At 41.4% G+C, this 27,025-nt stretch overlaps 1 protein-coding gene across 1 annotated transcript in view; it reads left to right on the top strand.

The window, feature by feature from the left end:
• The first annotated feature begins 6,622 nt into the window (after positions 1-6,622).
• Positions 6,623-27,025, top strand: part of LOC126235513 (E3 ubiquitin-protein ligase ARIH1-like) — a 61,235-nt gene continuing 40,832 nt past the window's right edge. Inside the window, exon 1 of the mRNA XM_049944231.1 lies at positions 6,623-6,842. Within this exon, the coding sequence (XP_049800188.1) occupies positions 6,623-6,842 (220 nt within the window). The remainder of the gene's footprint in view (positions 6,843-27,025) is intronic.

The raw sequence follows: 27,025 nt of genomic DNA, 5'->3' as shown, positions 1-27,025 counted from the left end.
CAATGCCTAACTTTGACGACTAGCAGTAATGGGAAAAGTTCCTATGCTAATTACCATTGTAAATCACAAAAGGATCTAAAGTAATGATTATTGTCTTTAGCACTATTATAACTAAATAAAACTTATACTACTATGCTTATGCTCGGCTGTCACCGACCATTAAACTATATGCGGCTTCCAGCAGCGTTCCTTCAAGATCACCGTATCGACGCGTAATACCATTGATGAGGCTAGGTCCGACTTCAGCTGCAGATACTTTTTGTGCCTCTTCTGGATATTCAATCAGTCATTGACGTTGGTTGTCATTTCCATGCGCCCCTCGTCCTGGGTTCGGACCCCAATCTCAATTTCCTCAGCGTGACCTCCATTTCCGTTTCCTCCGTTGTTCATTAGCGCACACCTTGTATTGTCATTGAAACCGGTTCCATGGATTCGCCATCTGTTGTTTTGTGGTCTGTGGCCATCATTCCTCCTTCCATTCCTGCCTCTGTTGACTAGCACATAATTATTGCAGTTCCCATGCCAGTCACTTCCGTGTTCCACTTCATTATTCCCGAAATTTCCCGACCGTGAATGGTTTCCGTAAGGCGTTCCATTTCGTACATTTCCATTCATATTATTGTAATGAATATGTTGTGAACGCGACGTAGAGCCTTCGACGTATCTGTCGGAGTTTCCTCTGTGTTCTCTTATATTCTCTTCTCGGAATGCGTACTCTAATTCGTAAAGTGTTACGGAAAATACTGAGCTCCAGATTACATCTGACAGCTAATACTTGTTGATATGCTAACGCAAGTTTGGTGTAACAGCGACCGGTTGAGCATGGTACGTGAAGATACTGGTTCTTGTCAATCATTGCATCAAGGAACTTGACTGGGCTTTTGTAGCCTGAACTCTCGAAATCTTTGCGAACAATCATGTCGTATTTTATACACTCTTGCGTCTCCTTGGACCAGTAGATGTTTAGGAAGCTGTCCTTGAACTCTTGGTAACTTCCACACGTCGTTGATATTCCGCACATTTTCTCCGCAACTGACCCTTGCAAGTGTCCTCAAATAAAACCTAATTTGTATTTTAAAGGCCAATTTGGAGGTAAAGAGAGATCAAATTGTGATATCCAAGTCCATGAGTGAGTAAAATTACCCTCACCTCGGAAAATTTCGAATTTTCGGACTTGTTAGAAGTGTTGAAAATCAAATGTCGTTTCGTCGACAACTTCCGTCCTACGGAAAATATCAGTCCTTTGGGTGTCCTCGTTCGACGTCCCCTCATTTGTGCTGCCTCCACGGCTTCGAGAAAATGCGACGTTCATCTCACGATGTCCTCTGCTCACTGCTAACGGATGCAGTTATCTGTGCCGTCCGAATTTGTTTCTGGTTCTGTTGCGCTCGAGCTTGGCCGCATCTGAAATTGTTCCTTAGCGGCTTCTCCAATTTCTCCTCCATACGCGTGTTGATAACTTCCCGTTGAGATTTGAACAAAAGAAGAGCGAGGACCTCGTCAGTCTCGCTCACTGGAGTTGCAGTTGTCACGTCCAAACCAGTCCCTAATTTACGCAGCTCAGACCGCTGTCACATGAAGATCCGTGGCCTCACTTATTTTCATGTCGAAGCGCTGCTCCGCGTCATTTTGTCTCTTTTCCATGCTTTCGACCTTCTAGTTCAAATTGATCACCGCCTCTTTTCCTTGCTGTTCTGCGCGTTCACTCGTTTTCGATGCTTCAGCTGCCATTCGTCTTGCGAAACTCATTACTGTCTTGGCGCTCTCTGCCGTCTTCTTAGCGTTATGTGCAATCTTCAGACCTTTCATTGCTTTGGTGTTTACTTTACCTACGTTTTCCCGGGATTGATTTTCCCATGACTTGTGTTCCTCTCGCATCTGATTTACTTGAGCACCGATATTTTTTATGTCCTTATCTCGTTATTATTTGCTACTAACTCATTAAGTTTCTCCTCCATTCCTCTTAGTCCATTAATCTTTTCTCCATTTCTTTTGATCTATCAAGTTTCTTCTCCATTCCAATTAAAAATGCAACTAGACTGAAGTCCTCTTCATTTTCCTCAGTATAGTGATCGACCGAACGCATACTTGATTTCTCCGATGCTGTATCTGCATCATTGCGTTCTGATACCGCCCTGTCATCGCTATCCGGATTTTTATTAATCACCTCTGCTTCGATATGTTGTGGTACGCTCACATCTTCTATCACACGCGATCTGACACCGTCTGTTCTCTCAAGAAAAGCCATATCGCTTTCGTCTCCCTAATTTCCTTGTTCCACTACATCGTTGTCGCTAACACCGTTTAACAGCAACATTCAAACTGTGCTTCCACCGTTTCATTACGCTCTTCTTCCATCAGGTACGCTTTATTTCCCCCGCTCCCAGTCTACTTGTCTTCGTGCCCTGCTTCTCGTTATCATTCAAATTCTCTATCCACAACAAACTTTAATTATCCGTGCAACACATGGACAACCGTATTATCTAACTCACAAGACATACGCAGTGCAATAAAACGACGTCAAAAAAATAAAAAATAAAAAAAAATAAATAAAAGCGGTCGCATTTCGAGACAACGACCATAGTACACGAGACTCAGAATCAAAAGCAACCAAATACAAAAAAATACAATAGAAAACACCACAAAAATAATACGCAACGCCGTTAGCAACGATGATAAAAAGGTAGACCTGTTACAAAGAAGTCACTGACACAAATACACTGTGAATAAAACAAATAAACAGACAACACAATCAGAGAATTTAGTATCTACAACATACTAATGAACCATATTTTTCTTTTTTATTTATTTCATCATAATGTGGACCAGTTTGGCAAGGACATAAAATAATAGTCACAGAAGGGTCGAGGATCAAGATCCTGGCAGCGGTTCGCCAACTGCCAATTCTGCTCTGTCAGTTACAATCAAGACTTTAATAAAATTGATAATGGCAATCTTAATCAGTTGGGGGGAGTTGTGACCTAAATAACAACTGATTTATTCATTCTTAACATCACATGACAAACGATGGATAAGAAACGCCACACAAACATTTTTTTTATTCGACAAACGATTTCAACGATATGCAGTCTATGGTGAACAAAGTGATTAGCTGGGGATCAACACATGACACTAACCAGAACTAATAGCTTTACCTGACTTCATACATATGAATTCGTGGTATGGCCCAAAAACTACGCTACTATCAAGCATCTATACTCTATTATTCCATTAAGAAAATAATGGTTCCAAAGAATAGGGTGCTGAGAAGTATATATTGGAGCCCTACGCCGTAGCAGCGAGTACATTACCCTTCTGCAGGTCAGGGCGGCACACCACGATTCGCTCGATGGAGTCATGGACGGCGCAATCTGTAATTAAGGGCGCGCACTCGAAAAATAATGCAAGTACATGGCCTCACCTTCGGCTGATTCAGAATGCAGATACTTCCATATGAGCCTCTGAGACCCCAGTTGATTCCATTGTGCAGGTGGACTGGTTTGCTGGTCTCACAAACTAATTTGACTACATGACGTGACTATGTGTCAATGGAGTGCCGCATTCGAAGCTGGGATACAGCCCTTTGCTCTGCATACACTGATTTAACCAATGAGCGACTCTGAAAATTAATCGAGAGGAAAGGAAGCAAGATTAGGCTCTGTGGCCTCTTTCCCATGCGTGTACGCCGTGCCTTCCCTAAAAGAATGACCTGGATGGAACCACAGCTCTCCATAAAAAGATCGCTATCTCCACTGTTGCGCCCATTTCGAACTTCCCAAAGAACGGCCATAGACTCGCTAAAAACCTCGTGCCTTCACAAATATATTTCGTAGCAGAGTATGGACGCCTGGTCGTCAGTGACCCGTCCCACATATATTCGCAGATAATCAAAGTCGTCTCATCGGCTTCCTTCCTAACACAATGGCCCATCCTCTGCTCTACTGTCAGTCACCAATGCTCCGCTCGCAGCACCAGCGACTCCTCGGCGCTAATCAGCATACCTGGACGCAGCTACCGACCGGCCGGCCGCGGTGGTCTCGCGGTTCTAGGCGCGCAGTCCGGAACCGTGCGACTGCTACGGTCGCAGGTTCGAATCCTGCCTCGGGCATGGATGTGTGTGATGTCCTTAGGTTAGTTAGGTTTAAGTAGTTCTAAGTTCTAGGGGACTGATGACCACAGCAGTTGAGTCCCATAGTGCTCAGAGCCATTTGAACCATTTGAACCAGCTACCGACCGACCGTCGCCATACAATGTGTCTGCACAATGAGACAGAGGAACTGGGCAGTCCACAATCGGTTTCACCCTGGTTACAAAGAAAAAACGCTCTCCTCGGCCCTCAGCCGCCGTACGCTTTTACTGCAGTTGTTTAAATCAGCACCCTATTCCATTCTACGCAGGAAAAGCTTACTGCTACTCCCTCACTAGAGCACACTGTAATACGTCGTGGTCTCCTGACCTTCATTGCTTACTTATTCCGCCCTCACAGTCATATTCCGCACATCAGTACGCTTCATTCGAACCCAAACTCTATAAGATAAAGTCAGTGTCGTATGAATTGATGTAAACGATATGCAAATAACAAATAATTCGCAAGTGCGCACCGAGATTGAAATACTCGAGGCTGACATACACACATATATTCAAGACACGACGGTCACAAAAGCTTTTAGTTCGGGAGAGGCAAACCGCATGCCTGGAGGCCGGTCCCTTCAGAGGACGAGTCAGCCTATCTGCGGTGGCCGGCAACCGCCAGTAGAGCAGACAGTGTTTGGCCGAGTGAAACGGAGAATGACCACGTGCTCGGCTTAAAAGCAAATTCCGCTATATTATGTGGGAGCACCAAGCTTATGCATTCTTTACAAACATAGCACGCAGTTTCAGAGATTTCCACAGGGAGACAGAAAACGCCAAACGCCGATGCTACAGATTTCCGGATTGGTCGCCTTAAACGAAACGTCATTCTCTCGTTTTAGAAGAGCAATGCTGATTGGCAGACGATATTCCTGACACCTTGAGCTGAAGGAGAAATGGAAGAGACCGAAAGATATACCCCTTCCCATCTGGCGTGGATTGGGGCCGTTCCGTTGTCGCTCTTGGAGCGAGAACACATAACGAGAGCGTGTGTTCTTGTACCTGTACTCAAAGAGCGAGGAACAAGTCCTCCTCAATACCTCACTGGGAGAGAACCTCTGTCGAGAGCGAATCGGAGTGTGACTCTATATTGAGTCCTTACGATTAAGCATTGTTCACTGTGTTGGCCGACACACTTATTGTGCTGTGTGAATGGACAGAATTATAGTTAAATGTCGGAGAGCGAATTTTTGAGCGGTATCGCGGTGGACTGGTTATCTGACCGGTGTACCACGCAAATAGTTAGACTAGAGGCGAATAGGAGTCCTTGACTTCATCAAGGCGTAGGGAGAGTTTGATTGGCGAAGGTCAATCCACATAGAATGAGAGTTATCTCATTTTTCAGCAGCGAGCGGCGCAGACAGCACTTCATTGCATTTAAGACGTGACAGCCTTGACTGTACCTAACAACGTTCTAAAGGATAATTATTCAGGCTGAGTAGATGCGGCTCTCAGCCATTCTGCCAAGTCAATAACAATCTTACATTTCATTAGCGAATCCTATCCTTAAGAGGTAACTTTACATTCCGAAAAGAACCAGGAAATAACGTGTTCAGTTCATAACTAAAAGTGCCATTGTAATTTCTCAGAATTTTTCCAAAATAAATAATAATTTTCGTTAGTTTCATGTTTTTCTTACACTAACTAACACTATTCCAGTACCCAAGTATCGAACTAGTTATGTAAAAGATTTTGTGAATTTTTGTGTCATTTCCTCACAGCGGACGACTCCAGAAGATATTTCTTGCAGAAAGTTTTTCAGTCATTTCTCTTTCGAACGTTAGGAGCGTCTGTCTGACTTCTGTAGTAGTGTTGGGTTGGAAATTACATTTTGCAGGAGCCACAGGGTAAAGGGTACATCTCAGATTAATCCGTTTCACAGAATGACAGAATAGGAACCCCACACGCTCACAGAAAATGGCGACCCTGCCAGGATAGATAAAATAGGTAAGATACCAGCATAGGAAAGTGTCAGGATAGTTAGGTACGGCATGTCGCAGCAGTAGCACTTTGAAGACCTTTCTTTCATGTATTAAATAGCTATTTGCAAAGACTGGGATCAGAATAGATGCAAGTAGTGAAGAAAGCAGAATTGTAGGGAAAAGGGCGTGTGTTATTGTGTAGGAAAATTTCGCATTTTTTTACGATTTTTGTGTAGCTGTTAGGGGATGGGATTTTCATGAAACTAACGAAAATTATTATCTGCACAGACGCAGGGTGACGTAGAGACGCAGTGTGACGCAGCATCATATAAGTTAGAATTAGGAAATAACATTTTTCTCCTTTTGCAAGCGCATGGGTGGAGATTGGAGACAGTAGCAGAGCAAACAGAACATTAGCCGAGAAGTCACGACGTTGTTGTTGTTGTTGGTTCAACCAACTGGTAAGTGGTCGTACAGTTTTTTAGATAGGGTTGTGGTGTGTTGAAAGAATTTCCATGTTAACGAGAGCACAAGCCAAATGGTTACGTGAGAGACAGCAAATAGACAAGATGGGGGAGAATCAACCAGATAGACAGCAAGTAAACGAGCTTATTGAGAATAGGGCAGAAGGTCAACCTGAGAATAGGACAGACGGTGAATCAGAGAGTAGGACAGTCGGGGAGCTGCAGAATCAGCAGGTTCAGTTAGATTGGGATAAAATTGAGACAGATCAGACAGATGGGAATCGAAGGGACGAGAACATCGAATTTCCAGAATATGAAATCCCAGGTAGGGCACATTCTGAGCCAGAAATAGACAGCCCACGTAGGAAATGGCGAAGATTAGAAGCGAAACGGGCACCGGAAACGCGTTTGTCTGCTGCATATTCAGGGACAGAATACGCGTCAATACAATCAATGAACCGGCAGTTAGCTAACGTTCAAAGAGACGTAGACAGTGAAGAAGATGGGGAACATTTAGAATACATCGAACCTATCGTACACATTCTAAATATGTCTCAACAACAGACACAGAATTATGCGGATTTACGAGCGCCACGAAAAGGTTCCGTAACAGACGCAACTGTACCTGCAAACACAAGACATACACAACAGAGAGTGCAGAATGCGGAGTTGTTTGCGCCATGTAATGGTTCAATGATGAACGCAACTAGTCCTCAACACAAAATGATTCAAATGGCACTATGGGACTCAACTGCTGTGGCCATCAGTCCCCTAGAACTTAGAACTACTTAAACCTAACTGACCTAAGGACATCACACACACCCATGCCCGAGGCAGGATTCGAACCTGCGACCATATCAGCAGCGCGGCTCCGGACTGGAGCGCCTAGAACCGCACGGCCACCACGACCGGCTACTCAACGCAGACAGCACGGGTTATTGCAGTTATCAAACTTAGAAACGCCACAGCATAGCCCAGTAAACGAAGTAACTGACCGAGTAAGAAAACAATAGACCGAGAATACATAGTTCAGCAGAAGGTAGTATTAGAGGGCAGGACGCGATCATGGAGATGTTACAAAAAATGAACGCTAGTATGACGAAACAGAATCAGGATATTAATACACAGATTCAGGATATTAATACACAGATGACAAAACAGTATCAGGAATTGAAACAGGATAATCAGGAATTGAAACAGGATAATCAGGAATTGAAACAGGATATACAGGAATTGAAACAGGATGATCAGGAATTGAAACAGGATAATCAGGCTATTAAGACACAGATCCAACAGGTTAAAATCCAGATGGTAGAAGGGACCGCCAGAATTGATAGTCAGATCACTCAGATAAACAAAGGCGCGAAAGAATCTAGAGAAAGAATTCAGGTACTAACACAAGGTCAGCAGCAATTACGCACTGACGTGGACAAGGTCCAATTGGACATCATAAACGTTGACAAAAGGGTGGAACGTTTTACGAATAAAGCCACCCGAACAGCAATACAAATTTCGGAAGAACAAGCAAATCAAAGCAAGGTCGCAAAGGTTGCACTGAAAAAAACATGATCAGCGGATCAATAAAATAGAACTTAAAAACAGAGATCAGTTAGGAAAGCTTCGAATAGAGTTGATACAAACTATCGAAGTAAAGATCGAGACCGACCACACCTGTAGCGAAACAACTGATACGTCAAGCATTAATTCAGTACCCGAACACGCGCCGTCTGAAAGTTCAAGTAGAACCAAGGCTATAGACGTAATACTCGCGCAGAAATCGAAACTGAAAACCCCGATTAAAGTAATACATGACATGCCACAGGACCAGGCACAGTATCTAGAAAAAAGGAACACATACATTCAGCCGATACCAATCGAAAGACAGGCAACTGAACCAGTAAATCCAATGACACAACATAATAGCAGCACAGGTTCTACACCGCGAACGACGAGAGTATAAACACACGAACAACACTTTTGTTCACCAATGATACGATATGACGCGGATATGAGTCAGGAAATTAAGAATAGGCACACAGGCAGTAGATTACCAGAGAATAAACACGATGACACAAGCAATGGCAGATTATTTGAGTCCATGAATCAGCCACAAACCGGATTTATGAGTAGATATGATACAGACCACTTCCTTACAGTTAGAAAATTTCCACATTTCAAGGAAGAAGGCGATAGCTTGCATGCACGCACATTCATCGACCAGTTTCAAGTAGGCTTACCAAACCACTGGAGCGTAGCTCACAAACTTGACTTCATTTGTGCACACATGTCAGGGACAGTAGCAGAGGTGATGCAAAAGATCGCGGCTACCTGTACGTCTAACCTACAGTTCAGAACTGCATTTCTCGAAAGATATTGGTCTACCGAGGCGCAAAACAAAAGCGTGCTAAAATTCTTTGATACAGTGGACAAAAAGAATCAATGCGTAGACAAACCATACAGTAACGGAGAGCTGATGCGTCTATGTAGCATGAAATTACCGGTAAAGTATCAACAGGCGATAGTAGGAAAAAATGAAAATATCGAAGAATTGGCTCAAATAGTTCAAATGGCTCTGAGCACTATGGGACTCAACTGCTGTGATTATCAGTCCCCTAGAACTTAGAACTACTTAAACCTAACTAACCTAAGGACATCACACACATCCATGCCCGAGGCAGGATTCGAACCTGCGACCGTAGCAGTCGCACGGTTCCGGACTGCGCGCCTAGAACCGCGAGACCACCGCGGCCGGCACCGAAGAATTCAAAGACGTTTTAAGGGAACTTGAATTTATGTTTAAAGAAGACGAGGTGAAAGAAGAAAGTAAGGAAAGGGAACAGCAAAAGGAGAGGACTATGAACGAATATTCCAATAATAATAATCGTAATCCTAACACCAATAATTTCAGGCAATTTAACAGACAAGGACAGTGGCACAATGGAGACAATTGGCACAGAAACGTTAACCAGAATAGTTGGTACCGAAATAGGAACGGTAATGGACACTCATACAGTGGCGGATATGGGATTAGGAATCAAAATGCCAACGGTCAAGGATACTTTGAAAGAGGTCACGATGTTAGAAACAGCAACTGGCGTGACCAGGGCGCGAATAACTACAGAGGAAATTATGGTCCACAGAGAAAAGAACAACAAAGCAAAGGGAAACCAGAAGTAGAAATTAGGCCACCAAATGCTGAAAAACGTAAAGATTGACGGGAAATTCCGGAAGAGGTTAGGCAAACTGAAGTCCATTCATTAAAACAATCAAAAAAGGACATTCATGTTTTGGAAGTAGCTAGATTAAAATTAGAATAAACTGAAAATAGCCTAAATTCAGACAAAGAGGGACTCACGAAAATTTCCGACAAAGAATCAGCACCAGGTACACTTGAATTACGCTACTTAGCCTGGGAAAACAGCATAAATGGGAAAATTCTGAAAGCGAGGATGAACTGCCACCACTTCCGTGTATTAAAGAATGAAGCGACGAAGAATTGTTAACCGGACTTAGCAATATATTTGACGAGAAGCAAGTAAATGAACGCGATAAAACAGAGCGGAGTATCCTAGATAAAAACAAAACACAGACGCCACGAAACACAAAAGACGTATAATGTATACAACATGGGTGACTATGAGAAGACAGAGAGAGAATACAGTCAGGAATGTTTGGAAATGAAGGAAAAGGAAAGACAGGAGCTCGAAAACAGACGAAAAGAGGTAGATAGGTCGCAAACGGTTTTGCTCACGGAGTTAACACCAAAGGAAACACAAACACAAAGGGAAGGTACAATTATCCACAGGTTAAGCTATGAATCTATAGCAGAGGATTTGATGCAAGAAAAGGAAATCGTAACATCCACAATTATACAACCCATATTAAAGACAAACATTGGTGAAATCACGACACGAGCAATCATAGATAGTGGGAGTCAAGTGACGGCTATATCAGAAAGCCTATTTGAAAGGTGCAATAGAGAAAAAGGACTACCGATTTTAAGGACAGAAAGGATAAGAGTTTTCGGAGCCTTAGGAAAAATTGCAACAGAGGTGAAATACGAAACACGTCTTTCATTCAATTGTCAAGGTTACAAGTTTGGAACCAATTTTATAATCGTACCAAAACTTACGGCTGATATGATTAGTGGTGTAGATTTCATTAATGAGCGTAAGGTTCACGTTTGCATACCACAAGGCTTCGTAACAATAGATGATGTAGTACTATATCTTATTCAAACACTGAACGATGAAAAAGAACAGGGAAAAGTAAAGCAATTGCATTTAAGTCAAGAAAGGAATTAAAGAGAGGAGGAGAGACACTTTATATATAAGTTTGAGGAAAACCTTGACCCACTCCCACCAGAAATAATAGAAGAAATTCATCAAGAGATTAGTAAGAAGATAGAGGAAGTAGATGATATTTCGCTCCACGATAAAAAAAAATTAGAAGGCATACAGAGATCACATGTAGAGGTATTTGCATCAAAGACAGGTAGCATTAAAGATTTTCAATACAAATTTGAGGTCAAAGATCATAAACCCTTTTGTGTTCCACCTTATTCCATACCATATAGTTATCGAGAGCAAGTATTTCTTGAAATCAAAAAAAAATGTTGAATGATGACATAATTGAACCCGCCAAGTCACCATATAATTCACCCTTACACGTTGTAAGTAAGAAGGATGGGAGCATACGTTTGGTACTCGTTTCAAGACAAATAAATACAATTATAATTTCGGAAACAGATAGACCAGAGAAATTGGAAAAGTTGATTCAGAAGTTTCATGGAGTACAGATTTTTTCATCCATCGATTTGCGTTCTTAGCAAACAGAATTGGAGCCTTCATGTCGAAACTACACAGCCTTTATTGTCTTTGGTCGTTGCTACCAATTCAAACGTTTACCGTTTGGCCTCAAAATTTCGTCAGCTGCCTTTATTCGCGGTCTGAATTCTATACTGCATCTTGACATACTTCAGAAAAGTACTTGCTATGTGGACGACGTTCTTCTGGCAGAGGAAACTTGGGCAGAACATAATTATATGCTGGATAATTTCCTATAAATTATGAAAAAACATGGGGTCACCGTCAACGTTACTAAATCGCATTTTGGAAAACCAGAAATTAATTTTTTAGGACAAAACAAATCTGAAAAAGTTATAACGCCAGACTAGACGCTATTCGTAATATTCCTACTCCCTACAACAAGAAAAGTCTAAGGGGATTCTTGGGGTTGATAAATTTATACAAAAAATGTATATGGATAGACACACTTGCAGCACCTAGACTGTGTGCACTGACAGGAAAAAGCACACCGTCGATATTGTAAAAACAAGCAGATGAAGAATTTCATAAGTTGAAGGAGGCATTGAATAATGCTCCAATTTTATCACACCCATAGTTAAGTCAGGAGTTCTGTCTAGTAACTGATAGTGCAAAGACCGGGCTAGGGGCTGTACTATTTCAACAAATTGAGAAAAACGGTAAGAAAATACATAAAACAATAGCCTTTGCAAGTAGAGTACTATCGAAAGCAGAAAAGAATTATTCTATAACAGAATTAGAATCTCTAGCCATAGTATGGGCATTTCAGAAATTTCGACATTTTCTGTTTGGCAGAAAAACACAAGTATACACAGACCATAAAGAATTAGAGTCTTTAATCTCCTCCAAATTAACCAACGGACGTTTGGCAAGATGGATACAAATACTGCAGGAGTATGACTTTTCAATCACATACATACCAGGACCTGAAAATATTCTGGCCGATGCATTGTCTCATTTACCACAGAGAATGGCAGAGGACCAGAAAATCAACATTGAAGATGAAGAACTGACTATCTACTATCTAAAAAACGTACCATTCGAAAATTTTATCAAAAATGCTTTAAAAAAATTTACCTGACGAACAAAACAAAGATCATACGCTCCACATGACTGAAAACCAACTTACCGATAAAACCAACACGGAAATTAGAAAAAATTGAATAGTAAAAGATAATATCCTATTTTTCAAACGTAATAATGATACTGCACAATGGTTAGCATGCATCCTGACGAACTTATTAATAAATACATTTGGTATACCCACTTTAGCAGTGGACATTTTGGACCCAAGAAATGCTATTTAAAAATGAAACAAACAGTACACTTCCCGTCCGCAGCTTGTGGTCGTGCGGTAGCGTTCTCGCTTCCCGCGCCCGGGTTCTTGGTTTCGATTCCCGGCGGGGTCAGGGATTTTCTCTGCCTCGTGATGACTGGGTGTTGTGTGATGTCCTTAGGTTAGTTAGGTTTAAGTAGTTCCAAGTTCTAGGGCACTGATGACCATAGCTGTTAAGTCCCATAGTGCTCAGAGACATTTGAACCAAGTACACTTCCCAAATATGGAGCGACGTATTCGACGCGTTCTTAAAAGTTGTAAAAAAGGCATATAGTCAAAACATGACATATCAAACCAGACCCCCAATGTTTCCAACTATCCCTGATAAATTAAGACAGATTGCTGCAACCGATATTTATGGTCCACTTCCACGAACAAGGAAAGGTTCACCTACATATTTGATGTAATTGAACTAGCATCAAAATACACTACAATTACACCCTTAAAGAAAGCCACTGGATTTACGATTAGTAAAGCACTTCAAAAGGACTTTATACAACAAGTTGTGAGAGTGATAAGAATAATCTCAGGTAATGGGCCCCAATACAGATCCGTGCATTGGAAAAACACATTAGACAAATTAAAAATCAAACCCACCTTTATTTCCAGATATAAACCAAGTGGAAATCCGGCTGAACGTACCATGAAAGTTTTGGGAACACTTTGTAGACTGTTTTGTAGAAAGAACCATTGTACTTGGGACCTATATCAACCAGACTTCCAAGAAGTAATTAATAAGACACCACATAGTACCACGACTTATCCACCAATTAGAGTACTGAAGAATATATAAATCCACCAGAAAAAAAAAGAAATCATTAAAATTCTAGTTACTCCCCGAAAGCAACATAGACAAATCGTCGCTTCTGCTCTACAAAACATTCGCTCAGCACCAATGAGACGTAAGCTCACTCAAGAGAAATCTGCCACGAAGAAACACTTCATACTGGGCCAAAAGGTATTAGTAACAACTCATTACCTTTCACATAAGAGTCAAAATAAATGCAGAAAATATTTTGCAATCTGTAAAGGGCCAACGGTAATTTCCAGGATCGCTCACGAAAATGCCGAAGAACTAACGAACCCAAAAACAGGTAAAAGTATTGGCATCTACCACGTGAGCCCCCTAAAAAAATGTGAATGAAAGAAATGGTAAAAGAGAAGAAAGGGAAACAGGGGCAATCGCAAATCGTGTACTAACCACTGAATCAAAAAATAAATTAAGAATCAACAAAATAACACATTAATTAAAAAAGGAGACATAATAGACACTAACAATCTCTTGTAGTATCAAGTACACTACGACATGCACACAAACAATAAATGGTACACAACAATTAAAAGAATGAAGAAGTGGTAGGACATAATTAGAATAACGAAAAGAAATCATAAATAAATAAATAAATAAATACACACACACACACACACACACACACACACACACACACACATATATATATATATATATATATATATATATATATATATATATATATATATACAATAATATTTGCAACTATCAGAAAATTCTTGCATTATATAAAATCAATGTTTTTTGTAAATAACAAATATATGTAAAACAAAAATTGTAAATATCTCTACACATCAGAGGGACATCGTCACCAACACCAATCACCAGCTCCATTAACAACAGATGCTTCGAGATAGCGACAGAGAGGGTACAGACATGTTGAGGAAGCACTTAGGGCAGTAACAACAACATGAAGACCAACGCCACACTAGAAATGCAGGTTGCAACCAGGTTGGACTTCAGGAGGACAACGCACAGCATGGACATTTCATATGTCACGACACTGCTACACAACAGAAGAGCATGTGGAGAATCATAATACAATGAGACGACAATGAAGGTACAAAAAATTACTAAGATCTACAAACTCATCAAGTAACATTTGGAAAGGCAGTCAGATCCAACAAATCCTATATCACTCCTACACTAAAATTCACATAGTCCTAGCCCAAGAAGAACAGAAGAATGCAAGAAAGCAGAGAAGAAAAGAAGATGCAAGATGAAGAAGGGCAGAAGACAACAAGATACCTTTCTCTCCTTTCCTACAAAGCAAATTGCTACAAACTTCTTTCCATGAACTTTGAGGCATGGCAACTACTACAACCACCTCTTCTGGATCGTCAAACAAATACAAGCGAACGGCAAGCAGAAGATTAAGAAGTACCAACCAACATTATCTAGAAATCAGTTCAGCAAAATGAACAGTATTCTCCCTACCACATCATCAAATTGCCATACTGAACCAGGTGTGAAGTACCAAGACGTCACAGCACAATATTGGGTGACGACCGTCGGTAGTCAACTACAATCATCAAACTGCCATACCGTCCCATGTGTGACAGCAAAGGAGTACCAAGACATCACTGTTTATGCAGTAAACCACAGTCATCATCATCGGTTAAAAGTACCACTCCATAATGACAATGTCAACAAGCAAGACCTGGCATCGCATACTAGAGTACTTCTCTCATGATTTGTGACACCCATACAAATGAGTCGACGCCTTCCAGTATTTCAGTGGGGATCGTCAAGCACAGAAACTGACGCAGCACAAAAAAAAAAAAAACTAATGAAATACAAATGTAGAGTTAAGAAAATGATATATTTGTACAAATATCTTTTATCCTTTTTTGTAAAAGAAATTATTTTATCATATATGTAAAGTCCATAATTTATAGATACCTTAAAACCTTTTGTAAAGAAACTTAGATTAGTTATATATCTCTGAAACTCGTGGAAAGTGTATTTATTTCTTTTCTATGTAAAATTAGAAAAGAATTTATGCAGGATTTTTCTTCTGTAAGTAAAATTCAAAAGCACCTTTTTGGGGTAATAATATTAATACCAAGGATAGAGTTAAGAGGAAACGCTTCTTCATTCTTAGAAAAAACAAAAAAAACAGTGACACATAAAGAAAAAGATAATGCCTAAATAAATAAAACAAAGTAACACAAAAGAGCTTTTGCGAACATTTACGCAAAGCCTAACTGAAGAAAAGATATAACCACATTAATACATGATACACTGTACACAAACGAGTTTAGAAAAATTAATATTGTAAAAACATATTTTTGGAAATAAAAAAGAAAAAAGGAAAAGAGAGACACGTACTGGCAACGACAAAGAATAACCTTTGTAAGGTCTATATTTGCTTAACAACAAAACATGAAGTTTAATAAATTGTAGAATTAAAAAATTGAAACAATAGCTATAAGGAAATCATTAGAAAAAAATTGTTAAGAATGGCTGAGAAAACTTTATTGGAAAATCAAAAAGAACAATTTTTGCTTGACTTTGTCAATGTTTTGCTCTGCATTGACAAACCCAAGACAAAAATTTTGGCCGGCCGAAGTGGCCGCGCTGTTCTGGCGCTGCAGTCTGGAACCGCGAGACCGCTACGGTCGCAGGTTCGAATCCTGCCTCGGGCATGGATGTGTGTGATGTCCTTAGGTTAGTTAGGTTTAACTAGTTCTAAGTTCTAGGGGACTAATGACCTCAGCAGTTGAGCCCCATAGTGCTCAGAGCCATTTTTGAACAAAAATTTTGTCAGATGGAGGGAGGTATGTAAGACGTCGTGGTTTCCTCACCTTCATTGCTTACTTATTCCGCCCTCACAATCATATTCCGCACATCAAGACGCCCCATTCGAATCCAAACTCGATAAGATAAAGTCAGTGTTGTATGCATTCATGTAAATGATATACAAATAACAAGTAAGTGCAACGTGGTTGAAATACTCGAGGCTGGCGTACACACACACATTCAAGACATGACGTTCGCAGGGGTTTGCTTTTAGTTTGGGAGACGCAAACCGCACGCCAGGGGACCGGTCCCTTCAGAGGATCTCAGCCGATCTATGTCGGCCGGTGACCGCCCATAGAGCAGACAGCATTGGCCCGAGTGAAAAGGGGAACAACCCACTGTTCGGCCTAAAAGCAAATGCCGCCACATTGTGTGGAGTGGCCAGCCTACACATTCCTTACACATAACACGCAGTTTCAGAGATTTTCACAGGGAGACAGCAAACGCCAAACGCCAATGCTACTGATTTCCGGAATGGTCGCCTTAAACGAAACGTCATTCTCCCATTTTAGAAGCGCAATGGTGATTGGCAGACGATATTTCTGACGCCTTGAGCTGAAGGAGTAGTGGTAGAGACTGAAAGATATACCCCTTCACATCTGGCGTGGATTGGGGCCGTTCCGTTGTCGCTCTTGGAGCGAGAACACATAACGAGAGCGTGTGTTCTTGTACCTGTACTCAAAGAGCGAGGAACAAGTCTCTCCTCAGTACTTCACTGGGAGAGCACCTATGTCGAGAGCGAATCGGAGTGTGACTCTATATTGAGTCCTTACGATAAAGCATTGTTCACTGTGTTGGCCGACACACTTATTGTGCGGTGTGAATGGACAGAATTATAGTTAAATGTCGGAGAGCGAATTTTTGAGCGGTATCGCGGTGGATTGGTTATCTGACCGGTGTACCACGCAAATAGTTAGACTAGAGGCGAATAGGAGTCCTTCATCAAGGCGTAGGGAGAGTTTGATTGGCGAAGGTCAATCCTGATAGAATGATAGTTATCTTACTTGGCAGCAGTGAGCGGCGCAGACAGCTGTCGTCGCAGCTTACGGTATTGTGCACTACAGCTCTTGAGAGCCCCATATTTCCTCCACAACAGTACACTTCACTGCATTTCACATGTGACAGCCTCGACCGTACCTAGCAATATTCTAACGGATAATTATTCTAGTTGAGTAAGCACGGCTCTCAGTAAGTCAATAACAATTTTTAACTTTGTATAGAAATTTCATTAGCGAATCCTATCCTTAAGAGGTAGCTTCACATTCCGAAAGGAACCAGGAAATAACGTGTTCAGTTCATAACTAAAAGTGCCATTGTGATTTCTCAGAATTTTTGGAAAATAAATAATAATTTTCGTTAATTACGTGTTTTTCTTGCACCAACTAGCACTACTCCAGTACCCAAGTATCCCACTAGTTACGTAAGAAATTTTGTGTAATTTTGCGTCATTTCCTTACAGCGGGCGACTCCAGAAGATATTTCTTGCTGAACGTTTTTCAGGCATTTTTCTTTAGAACTTTAGGAGCGTCTGTCTGACTTCTGTAGTAGTGTGGGGTGGAAATTGCATCTTGCAGGAACCACAGGGTAAAGGGTACATCTCAGATTAATCCGTTGCGCAGAATGACAGAATAGCAACCCCGCACGCTCACAACAGGCCCGTCATAACAGTGACGTAGTATGTCCGTTGGTGAGTAACGTCTGGGTGCACTGTTGACAAACGCAGCGTACAGCGCACGTGCGGGAGAGCTGCTCTGCGATTTTCGGCAGAGGGAGTTTGAATAGGGCAAATCACTGCGCATGTGCGATTTCCGCGGCTGCGAATTCTTCGCTTGCGTGTTCTAAAAACGGGACCTCGGTTTGCGGATACCGTCAGTCGTACCTAGCCACGAGCAAGGTTGAACCACCTGAAGATGTCGGACAGGTGCTCCGAGGAAATATTGTGGAATTTACACAGCGTGATCCGGTGGCAAACCCGTGAAGACTATTTACAACACATCCACCGGGAAAGCCTGAAGAGTCACAACAGCATATTATGTTAAAATAATGGTTTGTGAGAAGCGATTCATTTAGGTAGCTAGGGTTTCATATCTGTTTATGAAAGTCATTTTATTAATGTTACCAAACTGGTTTAAAGGTGGTGTTATTAAACTGTAGTGTAATGGACATCGGTAGGACAGAGTAGGTCAACAGGTAAGACATGAGACACAAGCTAATCGAAGTAATTGGTGGTGGGGGGGGGGGGGTGAGGGGGGTGAGGAAGCAGAATAAGATGGATTTGAGTGTCTAGGCGTAACTTGACGAGAAAGTGGGAGACTTGTTACTTGACTCGAAAGATTAGGGATCCCCGTCTTCAGGACGGCAGATAGTAAAATTAATATGGAATATGATATCTGGACGGCAATCACTGCGTGTCGCATGAGTTACAACTTGGATTACTTCCTGAGGCCAGTTCAAATTGCGACTTAGAATTATTCTGCTAGTGATATCATAGAGGAAGTTTGCATAGAGAAGTGTGTTGATAAAACAAGGGAGAATCAAAACTTCGATCATTCATTTGCGCATTGTAAGGATACTCTGAGGCAGCATTTGTGAAATTTGGAAGTCTGGTAGATGTTTTATTTCGTGAACGGTTTTCGTCAAATGTTAGGGCGTCGATGGGCTCGTATATTTCAGTTTAGTTAATGTTTTTAGCGGTGGCATCAACGGAGATATTGAGGAAAGTGCGATTTTTCAATAGGAGCCGTACATTTTTTATAACTGCATTTGATAGCTGCTGAAAAGACAATTACAGTAATATAGCGTTTATTAATATTGCCGTTGAAACCTGTCGTAAAAAAATCGAGAAATGTCCTAGAATTTGAGATCACGGTGGCCGGAATCGGCATTAACTGTCCAAACACCGTCCAGCAGAGCCCTCGTGCTGTACAGTGTCACAATGTCAACACATTTGCCTGTTTACTTATTTGCACTGCAGGCCTCTCATTTCTGCTTCAGCATTCGTTGCGTGCAGACATGTACACAAATGAGGAGAATTTGACAGTGTATGTGTTTGCAACAGGACGGCCCGAGACACCTGCTTGGCGGTGTTTGCACCGCAGATCCCATTTCCGGCTACGGTACTCTCACATTTAAGGACATTTCTTGAATTTTTTACGACAGTTTCCAACGTCTACATTAACAAATTCTATATCACTGTAATTGTTTTCTCAAGAGCTATCGAACAGAGTTATAAAAAGTATACGGTTCCATTTTAAAAAAACCTACTAGCTTCAGTATCTTCGTAGATACCAGCGCTAAAGCATTAAAGAAACAAAAACATACATGCCCCCGACGCTCTAACATTTGTAGAAAACCACGTTTCGATATGTGTAACCGTTCGCGAAATAAAAGGGGTGTTATATTTTAGGTGAATAGTTTTGCAGTGGCGTGAACAGGGCGATTGCTGGCTTCACTTTCCGTCCATTTACATCTGAAATTCATAATTAATTCTTCCACTCCTGCTTCTTGCCTGATTAATTTTCTTATCTCTCGGCGTAACCCCCAAATGTGTCTCACTGTTGGGTACTGTGGAACCCTGGTAGTATGAATAGTTCTCTGTCGCAAATCGAAAATGCTAATACACTGTGGTTGCAGATTTTTCTTTTAAGATACGTCAGCCATTTAGTTCTGAAAACACGGTTTAATTTACCAAAGGTGAAGAACTCCGTTTTTGTATTTGTATTTACATACTTTCCTGCCCATCCAATCAATATCTTGAGCTGGCCTAAATTTGAGGTCTCATCCATTTGTTCCATTACAGTCATTATTTGCACAGTAGACCAGGACTAGTTGGCACAGACTTTGGTTCTTGATTTTCTATTTTTTTGTGCAATACTTGGAGAGATTCTGGTGTATGCAGAGGACAGCTTAACACTGTGATTACAAAATCATGTGGGAGGGTAGCTTAACATTGCGATTACAAAATTATGTGGGACCCGATAACTCAATACGCATTACGTCAGCCTAAAACCATTTATTTCTGAAATCGTGCAGTTCTTCCTACAAGCCACGCATGCGGGGTTAGTTGGCATACTCCGAAGGGAGAATTGGCATAGCCTTATACGAATAGGGATACTTAGACAAAACACTGCAGTTTTCGAGGAAAAGCATTTTATGTTATCAAAACTTGATTTAATTTTCATTTCAAAGCATGAATTCGTCAAGAAGAAATAACACTTAAACAAAAATAAATTCTACTTTAAAGTATACACAACGTAATGCATTTAAACGTAGGATCAAACAATGAATTTTTCAAGAGAAATAAATTCTGCGTATTATGGTTCAGATGGAATAAGTCGAAAGCTTTAAATTAAACACAAAAGTAGGGGTTGGGGCTCGTTTATTTAAACAGGAGAGTTCAAATGTCGCATAATTTTTCTTTCGTCCCATCAAACTGAATCTTCCTAGTTTAGCCGTCTGCAGATCTGGCCTACTCCAGTTCCTCCCCTTGTTCAACATGTTTAACGCATGAATCCTATTGCTATCAGTTTCGGCAATCAAGCATTGCACTTGCCCTAAACGAAGTCACTTACATGGCACTGAGGGTTACCAAGAGATCCTCGGGATTGTGAGGGATTCGTTGTTGTTTTTTTTCTGATGTGACCCGTTGGCATGATTTCGAAGTTCTTCAGAGTTAGTGGCAAATGTCGAGTGAGAACCCTTACCATCCTCGTGGAAGGTTGTGGATTGTGAAAGTTCTTCACTACGGAGAGGTTCAAACTCTGAACTATTACCAAAGAAGGCCAAACTGTCGCTACTATCGGCATAACTGACATCTGACATGACGTCGCCCTTCTTGACTGTTCTTCACTTTTTCTTATTAATGAGCTTCCAGTCTCGGTTATACCTCTGATGACACTGTCTGTTAGAACAGCAGTGGATTTTTTTTTTTTTTTTTTTTTTGCCACGGTTGGATTGCTGCCGTGGCCTGTCATTGGGCAAAGCGTGAATTTATTCTGGATTGATGTGTATTTATTCACTCTTTGCAGAAAGTGTTGATTTTTTAAAGAACAATTATGGAGGGGTTAGTTGGTGTATGGGGCGCGGTGTCGTAGCGATGCCAACTGATTCCATACCTAACTATGCCACCTAGCCCCAAGGAAACATAAAAAACAAAATGGATACCACGCAGCTAGACATCATACAAAATGATTAAAATACACGCATGCAACTACAGTAAAACACTCTTTCGTAAATCGCCATGAGTTTGTGATGGAAAAACTAACTCAATAGTGTGAAAGACGATGAAACAGGGATACTTCGTTCGTGCTGATTCCAAGCAGTCTGCTGTTTCGGTGGATGGGCCCACCTTTACACATATTATAGTGGAAATGGAAGTTTCGAGGAAGGTATATCATCAATGGTGATGGTGCACCTTCACTGACCCCTTTAGTGGTTCTGGTTTTGTCAAGCAATACTCATTCACTAGGGATAGTGCACTGTCGCTAGTAAAGGTATACTTTCACTGCCAAGAGGTAACATCAGAGAACCACAGTAGCAATAGTAAAACCCTCGAAAGTATATATATATATATATATATATATATATATATATATATATATATATATATATATATATATATATATATATATCAGAGTCTGCGTTGGTGTTGAGAGTTGCTTTTGAAGAATCACTAGACGCTTCCTGTCGACTGAGACGTCACAGCTGTTCTCAGGGCGACAGTTTTCTCTGTTGGAATTCCTCGTCTGAGATTATTCTAACAGTGCAAGTAGGTGTAGCAGGGCAAGCAGGTATTGGACTATTGAACTGTGGTCTGAAACTAAATGTCGTCGTAGTCGTAGTTACGTATCGTATCATCCCTTCCCGAAATATTGAAAAACAGCCAATGTATTACCTTGCGTAAAGATGGCTCAGCACACCAATCTTGTCTCCGATTCGGTAGAAGTCCTCAGCCGTTGCTCTGATCTTTTTTTACAAGGCTTCAACAAGGCCCATGTAAGACAAATCTGGACGTCTCTTTGTGTTATATTATGGTACTTGGACTTCAAGCATCTGCGTCCACCGTGGCCAGTCGTTACATAAGCAACATGCAGGATATCATACAGTTCTTCATCGTGAACACGGTATTTAATCTTGCCATCTTCAGTAATAGGTTGTATTAATTTAGTTATCCCGTTCAGGTCGAACACTTCAAATCTCTTCAAAACCTGGTAGTCGTTGCCGTTCCTCTTTCTTCCAAATGATAGTGATTTAACCTTGCTGATAAATAGCTCGTACTTTTCTCTGTCCATGAAGGCAAAATTATAACTGAGGTTATCCCATTCCATTCTAAGATGTTCGTAGAACTTCGCTGATTCAATTATAGCTGCACTACTGTCAACCACAGCTGCAATGCTGTATAACGTAACAATAACCAACTAACGAGAACTACATTCATGCCGATTCCTTGTACCATTGTTGGACGCTCCATTAATAATCTGCTACTGTACACGTCCGCTAACTGACGCTATTGGTGGAACATCTTCACTGCACTCTCTCTCCATGGCAGCAGGGAATAGAGGGTGTGTGCCAATTATCCGCTTATGCCAACTAACCCCTTTCTATTCATTTTGTCCTCTTCATTATACTTCGTCTTTAACAATTTCAGTACTACTATCAGATTTGCTATGTTAACTTATTGCCTGTTGGCTTCTGTCTCATGATTTCCCGCCGACATTTGTTGAACTGTTATTCTGACGTTTCGCCAGTCGCTGGCAGTGTCAAAGACTCACCTTCCATTCCTACTGGCGGACCTTCGGGTGAACCTTTGACAATGCCGGCCACTAGACCTGATGAAATGTACATTAATATAAAAACAAACATCGGCGGTAGATGATGATGATGACGTACGGTTCGAGGGGTGCTGAACTGCGCGGTCATCAGCGCCCGTACCAAGTCCCAATTTTTTCACATTCCAATTGAGCCACTGTGAAGATGATGATTATGATGAAATGATTAGGACAACACAAACATTCTTGCCCCGAGCAGAGAAAATTCCCAACCCTGCCGGGACACAAACCCGGAACCCCGTGAGCCAGAGGCAGCAACGCTAGCAACTAGACCACGAGCTGCGGACGTAGGCGGTAGATAGTGAGGTTAAGCCGAGAAGTAATATGGCAACAACTGGCAACAACAACATTGTTCTGTTGAAAAATTTTATTTTTAGTAGAAATTTATATCCCTCGTAAGGTGTTCGGATCTGTTTTGACCCACAAGAATTCTTGGTGGTTTCTAATTTTGAAAATATTTGATTTTAATAGAGTATTTTCATTGAGTTTCTTTGCCTCTTATTGAAGTATATTCTGACAAAAAAAATTATTATGAAGTTTGTTTTGGTATCCACAGAAATAGTACTTCATAAGCTGTTCAGGTCTCCTTAGATCCTATGTATTTTAACCTTCATAACGGTAGCAAATTCTGACAATATTCAATTTGTCAACAATGAAAACTTGCTAAAGCCGGTGTTAAGTTCAGCCGAAATTTTTGCGAAGAAGCTAATGGTATTCCGAAAGAATGGGCTAATCACAGTTGGCGGTGGCGTGCTTGTCACTGTTAGAAGTAGTTTATCTTGTCTCGAAGTAGATAGTTCCTGTGAGTTAGTATCGGCAGAGGTCATCCTTGGTAACCGGAATAAAATAATAATTGGGTCATTTTACCGTCCTTCCAGTTCAGATGATATAATTGCTGAAAGGTTCAAAGAAAACTTGAGTTTGATTTCAAACATGTACCCGACTCACACTAATATAGTTGGTGGTGACTTTAATGTACCCACAATATATTGGTAAAAATACGTGTTTAATTCATTTGGCACGCATGAAACATCATCCGAAATTGTCCCAAACGCATTCTCTGAAAATTATTTCAGCCGATTAGTTCATGAGACCACGCGAATAGTAAACGGTTGTGAAAACACACTTGACCTCTTAGCAACAAATAATCCTCGAGCATCAAAACAGATGCAGGGATTAGTGAACATAGCTTTGTCGGAGCGAGGCTGAATATTGTAACCCCAAATTCTCCAAAAATAAACGAAAAATATACCTATTCAAAAAAGCAGATAAAAATTCACTTGACGCCATCCTGAGAGACAATCTCCACTCCTTCCAAACTAGTAACGTAAGTGTAGCCCAGATGTGACTTTAGTTCAAAGTAATAGTATCAGCAGCAATTGAGCAATTTATAGCAAACAAATAAACAAAAGACTGAACTGATCCCCCCATGGTACATTTTGTGTTAGCAGAAGAGCCAACACCGTGTTACGAGTGGAGGCCGAAATGCACGCGTCTTAGGTCACGCAGGCTGGCGTGAGGAGGGAAGAACTATACTGACGTGAGGTCTGGAACATGACAAGGAATGAGAGTTCAGAAAGCGGCCATAATTAGTTTGATACTTAACTTTAATCCATTAATGATGAACGTCGCTCTTGACGGTACATGATTCACAATATTATCTGTTCAGAATATATTCTTGAAGTATGTAATTATAGTAACTGAATATGGCGCCTTGCTAGGGCGTAGCAAATGTAGCTGAAGGCTATGCTAAACTGTCGTCTCTGTAAATGAGAACGTATGTAGACAGTGAACCATCGCTAGCAAAGTCGTCTGTACAACTGTGCTAGGGAGTCTCTCTAGACTAGACCTGCCGTGTGGCGGCGCTCGGTCTGCAATCACTGATAGTGGCGACAAGCGAGTCCGACGTATACTAACGGACCGCGGCCGATTTAAAGGCTACCACCTAGCAAGTGTGATGTCTGGCGGTGACACCACAGTACACAAAACGGGTCAGAATACTGTTGCAGAAGCAAACATGCCAAATTTAAGCAGACGCAAAATCTCCAAGACTTGCGATCTTTTACAGAAGCTCGAAATTTAACGCGGACTTCAAGAAGAGAGGCTTATAATAGTTTTCACAACGAAACATTGTCTGGAAACCTGGCAAAAATCCAAAGAGGCTGTGGTCGTACGTCAAGTAAGCTAGCGGCAAGACACAGTCAATGCCTTCTCTGCACAATAGCAATGGAGATACTATTGAAGACAGTGTTGCCAAAGCAGAGTTACTAAACACAGCCTTCCGAAAGTCCTTCACCAAAGAAGACCAATTTAATATTCCAGAATTCGAATCATGAACAGCTACCAACATGAATAACACAGAAGATATCAACGGTTATTCGATTTGATGACTGTGAGACAGAACTACAAAGACGTGAACAAGGTAAGTTTGCACCTATAAGAGATTTGTGAGAGAAACTGGTAGAGATAATACCTAAATTATACAATCTCAAATTATTTATTACAGTAGACCAGGGCTTAACAACTGGCCGGTTTTGAGCACGAGTACTCGCGTCTGCTCAGGCACGTGCTCGCGAGCAGCTGCAAGGTCGCGGAGTGGGGAGGGAGGGGAAATGCGCGCGCACATTTGAATAGGGCTGCAGCGTGCCTATTGAATTCGCGCTGACTGTGTAACGTTTAAAGTACTACGATCAGCTCGTAACAGTCACTTCGCTGGTTAAGAATCATGTGAAGTCGCCGTTGTGTAACCCCAACCATGCTTTCGCAGTTCAACCCCCATTGGGAGGAATTGTATCTGCTTACTGAAAAAGTTGGTGTTACAAAATGATTAGTATGTCACAAAACGCTGAATTCTTTTACGATATTTAATTTGCAGTGACATTATATGTCGTACCACGCGAAAGACTACGGACGTGGAAAATGTGATTGACCAGATCGTGCACAGGAAGTTATTAAACTTAAAAGGAAGCTATCCGAAGAAGATCTGGACGACGAAGGAAAATCAACTGATGCAGCTCTCAGAGTGGGTTACAAAACTGCTTTGCTTTTAGCAAAATCCCTGCGCCCCTTAACTGATGGCGATTTAATAAAATAATGTTTGGTAGCTGCAGCGGAACATTTGTGTCCATCTCAAGTTGAACAGTTTCTGATTGTGCCATTATCTAACATGACCATTATGCGTCGCATACAGGACATGGCAGACGACGTCCAGAGCCAGTTTGCAAATATCTGTAAAGATTTTATGGCGTATTCTCCAGCTCTGGACGAAAGAGTTGATATCACTGGAACAGCGCAGCTTGCCGTATTTATTAGAGGTGTTAATACAGATCTTCAGGTGAGGGAGGAGCTCCTCGATGTAGTAGCCATGAAGAACACTACAACCGGAGGTGATATTTTAAGTAGTGTTGAAGAAAGTGTTGAAAATATAGGATTGTCGTGGAATTCTTTAGTTTCAGTGTCTACAGATGGTAGAGGCATACACTAAGCTAATAAAATTATGAGGCATGTGTACATTCTCCTTTATTTGTTTCATTTGTCGCAGTAATAATTCGTGAGTGATATCCCTGCAGGTGGCCGCGGGTTTACATCGACTGGCGGCAGCTGTTGTGTACCCCACGTGACTCTCCCCACTCTCCACTCTGGTCCGGTAGTGGGGGTAGCGTGCTCGCGCTGCTCCGTGCTCGCGCCTTGCTGCTCACAGCTTGCTCCGCAAGCACGTATGTTGTGAAGCCCTGCAGCAGACGAACAACTTGTTGCATTAAGGGGAAAATGCACTTTCTGCTAGTATACCGGTACGCTCAATAGTCTGGCATCAAGCTTCGGGTTCTTGGTGGCACTGAAACAATTTACGTATGGAACATTCTAGGAAACGACCAGGTAGTATCCCTGAAAAGAACAAAGACTAAG

This window comes from Schistocerca nitens, chromosome 2 (genome assembly GCF_023898315.1).
Source record: "Schistocerca nitens isolate TAMUIC-IGC-003100 chromosome 2, iqSchNite1.1, whole genome shotgun sequence".
NCBI lineage: Eukaryota > Metazoa > Arthropoda > Insecta > Orthoptera > Acrididae > Schistocerca > Schistocerca nitens.
This window is presented reverse-complemented; position numbering and strand designations above follow the sequence as displayed.